Consider the following 10,000-nt stretch of genomic DNA (forward strand, 5'->3'; position numbering starts at 1 on the left):
GTAATACGAATAATAGTAATAAAAATAGTAATAAAAAAATGATCAGAAATAGTAATAGGAAATAGTAATGGAAAAGTGTGTGTGTGGGGGGGGTGAGGGGGAGCAGGTGTATGGTGGTGGTGGACAGGTGTGGCGGTGGACAGGTGCAGGTGTGGGATGTGTTTGTGTTTACTGTACCGAGGAGTACCTTGTAGTATTTGTACCCTGACTACCATCACCATCTCACCTTCTCCTTCTCCTCCTCCTCCTCCTCCTCCTCCTCCTCCTCCTCAGCACCGGAATAAAACGTGCAGTGTAATCCCAATAAAGTCACCCCCCCTCCACTGCTTCCTCTCCGCTCCCCCTCGCCTCCCCCAACGACTGTCACTGTCCCCTCCCTCCCTCCCCGTCATTGGCTGCGTCCTTGAGCAGCGGAGCGTGGTGAACGTGTGACGACCACCACCACCCCCACCACCAATCCCCGTCACCTGTTGCAACATAAACACCTCCAGGAAGAAGAGAGGAGGAGGAGGAGGAGGGCTGCCGGGGGGTTCCTCTGTTTACGTCCGGCGTGTAAGTAGTGCCTAGCGAGGGATGAGGGGGGGGTGTTGGGGTGAAGGTCAGAGTGTGGTATATTAATGACTTTGGAGGGGTGGGGATGGGGTGTGGGGGGCCTGGGAGACTGTCATCGATCCCCACGAAAAGTAGCATTCTGGTGACCAGTGTGTGTGTGTGTGTGTGTGTGTGTGTGTGTGTTGGTTGGGGTGCGATGTGTTTGTCCAGTGCACTAATTGGCGTTGTGTGGCGTCCAAGGGCATGGCGGCGTCCTGCCATGTGAGCAACTTGGCGGTGAGGGGGCGCGGCGCCCCGTGAGGCGTGATGGGCGGCACCTGCAGCAGGGAGGCGCCCACATCTGTCGGGCCCCGCGTGGGTCCCATCCCTCACCGGCTCCTCCCGCCCTGCGAGGCGTGGCCGGGGCAGCCCCTCAAGTTTGCCTGCCCCGCGGAGGGCGGCCCTGAGGCCAGCGGGGCAGAAGTCCCAATCTTAAACGGCCCCAGTTCCTGCCCCGGCCCTGGTCCCGACACCCGCCCCGGCCCCCGCCCCGCCCCTCATCCCCACCCCCTGCCCGACGCCAACCACAACTGGAAACACACTGAGCTGGAGGCTTGGCGGGATGCCGGGGAAGGAGAGGGTGCGCCGCCCCCCCGCCGGGCAGCCTCTGCTCAGGGTGGACCCGGCCAGCTCGAGCCCGCGGGCGGATGGCGGTTAGGACAGCGCGGCCCCCGCCTGGGGTCTAGCCTTCGTTGGGGCCCCGGGGGCCTTGGGGACGGCCTGGCAGCGCTCTGTTGGCACTACCATCCCCACTACCTGCGGTGAGCACCACCACCACCACCAACAACAACAACAACAACAACAAGCAACACACTTTGAAGCACACAAGTTGACACCATCTTACCTCACCCTTCCTTCACTCCTTGCTTGCCTCGCCGCACCACAGCCTTGCCTCACCAGCCTGCCGCCCACCATGCGCCACTGTCTCACGCCGTACCACCGCGCCACCGGGCGTCCGGTCCGGGCGGCACCTGGGCAGGAAGGAAGCTGAGGCCAAGACGTGACTGTCTGGGTCTTTACCATCCTGCAGGGAAACCTCCCTCACCCCTCCTTCACTTTCCTCCTTCACCCGCCGCTACCACCACCACCACCACCACCACCACCACCACCACCATCCTTCCACCTCGGAAGGGAAATGTCCCTCATTTGTTTATACCAAAATTTCCACTTGTACTGTTACATTTCCAAAACGCCTCCCCTCCCTACCCTCTCCCCTTCCTCCTGTGCCACCTCCCTTCTCACCTTCATTCATACCCCTCTGTGTGTGTGTGTGTGTGTGTGTGTGTGTGTGTGTGTGTGTGTGTGTGTGTGTGTGTGTGTGTGTGTGTGTGTGTGTGTGTGTGTGTGTGTGTGTGTGTGTGTGTGTGTGTTGGGGCAGTCCACGTAAGTACTTAAGGAAGGTTAATTCTCTCACTCATTCTCAGGTAGAAGCAAAAACTTGTCCTGGTTGGAAATCCCTCACCTGTGTTATGTTTTGTGCTGTTACCTGTCCTGTGTGTGTGTGTGTGTGTGTGTGTGTGTGTGTGTGTGGATGATTGCTCTCGCGTGTGTGTCTGTGTGTGTGTATTTGACGTCACTGGCAGCATCCTGTGGTGACATCAGAGTGGTGTTTATAAGAAGCATTCATTGAAGAGGCCCGAATATACTCGTAGAAGAAAGTTAGCGTTACACAAAGACAGGATGGGAAAAGCAGACGTGACCGGAACAGCTACAACAACAACAACAACAACAACAACAACAACAAAATACTGATGCTTTCTTCTTATCCTCCTCTTCTTTCTCTGGAATGAGTGAGGCGTGGGCGCTGTTCACGTCTTCTCTATAATGTGTGTGTGTGTGTGTGTGTGTGTCTTTCCCCTCCACCTTGTTGTTGTTGTTGTTGTTGTTTTTCTTCTTCTTCTTCTTCTTCTTCTTCTTCTTGTTCATCTTCTTTACTTTCTTTTTCTTCTTTTTTCTTCTTCTTTTCCTTCTCTTCTCCTCCTTTTTCTTCTCCTCCACCTTCTTCTTCTCCTTGCTCTTCTTGTTCGTGTTGCTCTTCTTATTCTTCTTGTTCTCCTTTCCTTCTTCTCCTTCTCTTTCTTTTTCTTTCTTGTTCCTGTTCTTATTCTTGTTTTTGTTGTTGTTGCTATTGTTGTTGTTGTTGTTGTTGTTGTTGTTGTTGTTGTTGTTGTTGTTCTTGGATATTGTAAAGACGAAATTGATAAGACGTTTTGAAATTAAGGAAACATGAACGATAGAATTTGTAGAAGATTGTGAAAAAGTGTAGATAGAGAATATGGAAGGGTAAGAATAGATGGTGACGAGAGAGAGAGAGAGAGAGAGAGAGAGAGAGAGAGAGAGAGAGAGAGTGAGAGTGAGAATTAATCCAAAAGTAGACATGATTTTACAATATAGGTGTTACTGAGGAAATGCTCACACACACACACACACACACACACACACACACACACACACACACACACACACAAGTCAACTTCAAACAACGAAAAAAAAATAATAGACAAATAAATTAATTAAAAGAAAAAAAAGGAAAAGAAAGGAGAGAAAAATGAGAGAGAGAGAGAGAGAGAGAGAGAGAGAGAGAGAGAGAGAGAGAGAGAGAAGAGTTGCAAGAAATCACTTTAGCATTTTGAAACTTATGTAATTTGAATATGGCGTTTATGTAAATGTGAGAAAGTCATGCTTCATTATGGCGACTGAGAGAGAGAGAGAGAGAGAGAGAGAGAGAGAGAGAGAGAGAGAGTGAGGTTGAGAAATGTCTCTCCCCCTCTCTCTCTCTCTCTCTCTCTCTCTCTCTCTCTCTCTTTAAATTCCCCACCATTTTTTGTTTTCCTTCCCTATTCCTGAAATTAGAGACTTGGGGGTTGTACTAGGAAAATATTTAGACTTCCTGAGAGAGAGAGAGAGAGAGAGAGAGAGAGAGAGAGAGAGAGAGAGATTATTGCTGGAAAAAAGGAGGAAAAAAAAATACAAAGAGGTTATTCTTGGTGGTGGTAATGGTGGTGGTGGTGGTGGTGGTGATAGTAGTAGTAGTAGTAGTGGTGGTGGTGGTGGTGGTGGAAGTAGGAGTGATGAGCATGAAGGATGAGGATAGTGATGATAATGGTAAGAGAGAGAGAGAGAGAGAGAGAGAGAGAGAGAGAGAGAGAGAGAGAGGAAAGTCAGTTAATCTAAAAAGAAAATGAGGATAAATGTAGATCAGAATAGGAAACGAAGAGAAGCAAGATAAAGATAATGATGAGATTAAGAAAGGGAAAGAGGCGGATAACTGAGGGAAAATAGAAGAAGAAGAAGAAGAAGAAGAAGAAGAAGGATAGAATGGGGCACTTACAAACACTACTACTACTACTACTACTACTACTACTACTACTACTACTACTACTACTACTACTACTACTACTACTACTACTACCACCACCACAGCCTTTTCGCTTTTCCCACAGCTGGAAAAAAAAATGAGGAACAAAAGAATGAAACAGAAAACGAGGAGCCAATAGTAAACACAGATGGGAGACTGTGTTATTTTAGAAACGTTTTGCTTTCTCACCATGACAGATTGCCAAGGCCACAGAGATGACTGGCCGTGTTCTCAAGAATGTTTCCTCTGTTGATAATGTAGAAATGTTCATAATCTGTCACTAGAACCATGAAAACACCATTAAAAAACCCATATCTCTTCACCACGACAGTTTTCCAAGGCCACAGAGATGATTAGAAGGGTTTTCAAGACTGTTTCTCCTAATCATATAAAAAATCTTGTTAATCTGTCACTAGAACTATAAAAAACATCCTTAAAAGCCCGTGTCACTTCAACTAGACCCTTTTGAAAGTAGACAAGGTGTAGCCATTAGTGTTTCAGAGTAGAACAATTAGAATGAAGAAAGGTTAATGGTTCGTGAGAAGGAGGAGGAGGAGGAGGAGACTAGGAAAAGGAGGAGGTGATGCTTCAGTGATACCATGGTTTCTGAGGAGATAATGTTAGCTCCTCCTCCTCCTCCTCCTCCTCCTCCTCTTGCTGTGGGTAATTCCTCTGCTTCGTCCCTTCGTCCGTTACAAGTCGCTTAAAAATGACTCATCTAAACTCCTCCTCTCTCTCTCTCTCTCTCTCTCTCTCCTCTCCCTCTCCCTCTCCCCACCACCACCACCACCACATATATAAACTGAGGCACGTGGGATGGACATTAGTTGCGTGTGTGTGTGCGTGAGTTACGGAGACACACACATGAACACACATCCACACGCGCGTTCGTTGAGTGTGCGTGCGTCGTGAAGGTTGATTATTTATTTTCTGTACATTGCGTGCGTTTGTGCGTTTGTTTATCCAGTCGCTGCCATGAAGTATGTGCGGAACAACCCTCGTCATGTTTGGTGAGTGTGTGTGTGTGTGTGTGTGTGTGTGTGTGTGTGTGTGTGTGTGTGTGTGTGTGTGTTCTAATCAGCTGTGTTGTCATCTGTCTGTCAATTGATTATGGAGATCTTTACATAATTCTCTCTCTCTCTCTCTCTCTCTCTCTCTCTCTCTCTCTCTCTCTCTCTCTCTCTCTCTCTCTCTCTCTGTTGTTTACGCTTTTTACAGTTACTTCACGCCCTTGATCTGAGAGAGAGAGAGAGAGAGAGAGAGAGAGAGAGAGAGAGAATGACTTAATACAAAGACGACAGAATTGAGGAGAGGAAGAAGAAGAGGGGGAAAGAAAACGTGTGGGAAAATGGAGAGAGAGAGAGAGAGAGAGAGAGAGAGAGAGAGAGAGAGAGAGAGAGAGAGGAGAAAGAAGAAGAGGAGGAGGAGGAGAGGAAAGGAGAGAAAAAGTAAAAGAAAAGAAAACTAATTGGATTTTTTGCATTTCCATTCTTCTATTTATTTATTTATTTATTTATTTTATTAGAATACTCCAAATTTAGTTCCCGAGGGAGTTTGTGTCTTTATTTATCACATTTTGAAGTCCTTAGTTCCTCTCTACGTCAAGACAAGAGGCCAATGCTCTACTCTATTCTCAAACTCTCCACTCCTCCACTACTTAATAAAAAGGCTCTAGTTGAAGTGACGCAGGTTTTTAATGGTGTTTTCATGGTTCTAGTGACAGATTAAGGACATTTCTTTGTTTTTTAACAGTAGAAACACTCTAAGAACTTGTCTAGTCATGTCTGCGGCCTTGGAAAAGTCATGGTGAAGTGGCACGGGTTTTTAAGGGTGTTTATATGGTTCTAGTGACAGATTAAGGACATTTCTATATTTTTAAGAGGAGAAACATTCTTGAGAATCCAGCTAGTCATGTTTGTGGCCTTGGAAAACAGTCATGGTGAAGTAACATGGGTTTTAATGGTGTTTTTTATGGTTCTAGTGACAGATTGACAACATTTCTACATTATTAGAAACCTGTCCAGTCATCTCTGTGGCCTTAGAAAACAGTCGTGAAGTGACAAGGGTTTTAAGGACGTTTTTTATGGTTCTAGTGACACATTAACAACATATCTGCATTATTAACAAGAGAAACACACTTAAGAACCTGTCCAGTCATCTTTGTGCCATTGGAAAACAGTACTGGTGACACAGCAGGCCAGGGAGCTGTCAAGTGTCCCGTAATGGTGATGGCTTGAGACTGGGAGAGAGAGAGAGAGTGAGTGATAACAAAACTAACCATAGTGGAAATGTTGCCATACAGAAACAGTGATACATTTTGAGGTGCCATTAAAGGATTAAATGTAGATTGACCTCTGATTCTGTGTGACCTGTGCTTCTTCTTCTTCTTCTTCTTCTTCTCTTTCTCTTTGTATTTCCTGTCATATCTGCTTATTCCTTTTCTTTTTCTCTTTTCTTCTTTCTGCTTCCTCTTTTCATTTTGTCCTTTCATTCTGTTAATTATATTTCTTCTTCTTCTTCTTCTTTTTCTTCTTCTTCTTCCTCTTCTTCTTCTTCTTCTTCTTCTTCTTCTTCTTCTTCTTCTTCTTCTTCTTCTTCTACCCTTTCCTTTCTGTGATGATGAAAATTACTTAAGAGAAACACAAAACACAGGAAACTTCTGTGTGTGTGTGTGTGTGTGTGTGTGTGTGTGTGTGTGTGTGTGTGTGTGTGTGTCTGTCTGTCTGTCTGTCTGTCTGTCTGTCTGTCTGTCTGTCTGTCTGTCTGTCTGCCTGCCTGCCTGTCTGTGTGTGTGTGTGTGTGTGTGTGTGTGTGTGTGTGTGTGTGTGTGTGTGTGTGTTTGGGGGGCAAGGAGAATGACAGGTCACTTGAAAGGGAATTCCAAAGTCTTTGTTTAAACTGTGAGATCCTTGAGAGAGAGAGAGAGGGGGGGGGGCGTTCCTCAGTTTTATTTTCCAGTGAAGTAAAAAAAATCAGTATTGTTGAAATTGTTGTTGTTGTTGTTGTTGTAAGTGGTGGTGGTGTTGGTGTTTATCTTCATTTCTTCTTCCTCTTCTTCTTCTTCTTCTTCTTCTTTTCTTCTTTTACCATCATCATTGTTTTCCCTTTTTCCCTTTCTCTGTATTTTCCTCCAGGTGTCGGCAGGGTATTTCCCGAGAAAGAGAGAGAGAGAGAGAGAGAGTGAGTCATATTGTCTTCTTCACCTCTCATATCTTATTATCTACTGTTATGCTGATTCTCTCTCTCTCTCTCTCTCTCTCTCTCTCTCTCTCTCTCTCTCTCTCTCTCTCTGACTCGCTTATCACTTATCTCTACCATTACCTTCCCCCACATCTGTCACCCTGTTCATTCACCCTCTGACTCGACCTTTGTCCTTCACTGCTCACCCTTCACCCTTCATCCTCACACGCACCGCATCCCCTCTCCTCGCCTCCCACCACCTTCACCACTCCACTTCACCCTTTCACCTGGAACCCTTCACCCTAAGTATAGCTGTGTTTTTTTTTATTAAGTACCTTCATCTTTCACCTCACCTTTTTAATTTCTACCCTTCATCTTAACCCCTTCAGTACTGGGACGCGTTTTTACCGTGAGATTTGTGTACGATTAGACCATTTTATTGACATTAGCAAGGGTCTATGGAGGTCAGAATTTTAATGGCTACAGTCTTCACTATTTTTTAATCCCCCACATAAGTTTCTGAAGCTGTATAAAGTCACCAAATAGTCACCAGAATGAATATGGAAATACGAGTTTTGGGTGTGATTAGACCATTTTGTTGACATTAGGAATGGTCTATGGGAGTCACAAGATTAACCCTTCAGTAGCATGACGTGTTTCCATATCCATCCTGCTTATAATTTTGGGATTTCCCACAGCTTCAGAAACTCACGTGGAGGATTAGAATAGTGAAGACTGTAGCCATTAAACTTCTGACCTCCATAGACCCTTCTAAATGTCAATAAAATGGTCTAATCGTACACAAATCTCAAGGTAAAATTGTGTCCCAGTACTGAAGGGGTTAATGGCCGGAGTCTTCACTATTCTAACCCCCACATGAGTTTCTGAATCTGTATAAAATCACCAAATATCAAACAAAATGAATATGGAAACACGTCATGGTGCTGAAAGGGTAAATATGACAACAGGGCGTGTTTTAAATCCTCACCCTTCACTTCTCACCCTTCCAGGACCATCCAGGACCCTGCCAGCCAGCGCCTCACGTGGTACAAGCCGCCCCTGTCAGTGCTGGTGATCAAGAAAGTGAGAGATGCGCAGGTCATTCAGCCCTTCATCCAGCTTGTCAAGTGGCTCATCATTGTAAGTGCCGGAGAGAGAGAGAGAGAGAGAGAGAGAGAGAATTTCAGTGGAGGATGAGGGAAGTGTGTGTGTGTGTGTGTGTGTGTGTGTGTGTGTGTGTGTGTTTGTGTGAGTGGGTGTATTTCGATATTTTATCTTATCATGTTAGTCTCTCTCTCTCTCTCTCTCTCTCTCTCTCTCTCTCTCTCTCTCTCTCTCTCTCTCTCTCTCTCTCTCTCTCTCTCTCTCTCTCTGTAATTATTTCCTTGTTTTAATAGTCGTAAATTTCTTGACTTAATTGTTCTCATCTATTACTGAGAGAGAGAGAGAGAGAGAGAGAGAGAGAGAGAGAGAGAGAGAGAGAGAGAACCCGGACCTTCTTTCCCCCGTATTTCATAATTTTTCTCCCTGACTAACCTCTGCGTCATATCTCTCTCTCTCTCTCTCTCTCTCTCTCTCTCTCTCTCTCTCTCTCTCTCTCTCTCTCTCTCCACAACTTTATGCTCCAATGCTCCCATGCTCCTCCCACTCCCTACAAAATTACCACATATAAACTATTGTCTTGTACAGTTCACCCCCCCCCACCATGCTCCTACACTCCCAATGCTCCCGCTATTGCCTATAAGATTTAAAATTGTTATGTGATGTGGCTTTCCCTCCTTTCTTCCTCCTATGCTCCTAATGCTCTTCCTTCTATAATATTGTCACGTTTAGGCTAATGGCTTGACACAACATGCTCCAACGCTCTAATGCTCCCCTGATTCCTTACAAGACAGTCAGTTGTAGGTTAGAGTTTTGATACAGCTTTCCTCCCATGCTCTCACGCTCCCAATGCTCCTCATTATGGTTAGATACAAGTTAATGCTCCAATAATGCATTCTCCATAAGACAGTCCGTTGTAGGTTAGGAGTTCGGTGCAGCTCCCCCCCCCTCCCCGATGCTCCCACACCCCGAATGCTCTCCATAAAATGTTGTCACGTTTAGGCTATTAACTTACAACTTAATGCTCCAATGCTCCCGTTTTTTTTTTTTTTCCTACAAGATTACCACATATAAACTAGAGTCTTTGTGAAGCTTCCCCCATGCTCTTACAATTCCAATGCTCTTACTGATGGCTAGATACAAGTCAATGCTCCGATAATGCTCCTCCCATGCTCCCACACTCCAAATGCTCTCCCAACAATACTGTCACGTTTAGGTTTATGGCTTACAACTTAATGCTCCAATGCTCCCCTTTTTTTCCTACAAGATTGCCATTATAAGTTAGAGTCTTTGTGAAGCTTTCCTCCAATGCTCTCACGCTCCCCTTTTCCCTACAAGATTACCATTATAAGCTAGAGTCTTTGTGCAGTTTTCCTCCAATGCTCTCACGCTCCCCTTTTCCCTACAAGATTACCCCGTATAAACTAATCTTTGTAATGCTCTCACGCTCCCTTCTTCGTGGCCCCCTGCAGGAGAAGCGCATGGTGGTGTTCGTGGAGGCGTCAGTGATGGAGGACAGCCACGTCACGAGTCACGCGGGCTTTCCTCTACTGAAGGACAAACTCATGAACTTCAGGGAGGGACAAGACGACCTCACAGATAAGATTGACTTCATCATTTGCCTGGGCGGGGATGGAACGCTACTCTACGCCTCCTCTCTCTTCCAGGTAACCCGCCCATCAACACCATCACTGTCACCATCTTCAGTGTCACCATTTCTACTACTACCATTACCATCACTACTACTACTGCCACCATTACCCCTTACAC

The 10,000-nt window shown here is 45.8% G+C and overlaps 1 protein-coding gene across 1 annotated transcript in view; it reads left to right on the forward strand.

The window, feature by feature from the left end:
* LOC123512572 (NAD kinase-like) overlaps positions 1 to 10,000 on the forward strand; it is an 89,312-nt gene that overhangs the window by 65,507 nt on the left and 13,805 nt on the right. The window contains 2 exon segments of the mRNA XM_045268998.1: positions 8,140 to 8,269; positions 9,703 to 9,897. Of these exon segments, the coding sequence (XP_045124933.1) occupies positions 8,140 to 8,269; positions 9,703 to 9,897 (325 nt within the window).

Source organism: Portunus trituberculatus, chromosome 34 (genome assembly GCF_017591435.1).
Source record: "Portunus trituberculatus isolate SZX2019 chromosome 34, ASM1759143v1, whole genome shotgun sequence".
Lineage (NCBI taxonomy): Eukaryota > Metazoa > Arthropoda > Malacostraca > Decapoda > Portunidae > Portunus > Portunus trituberculatus.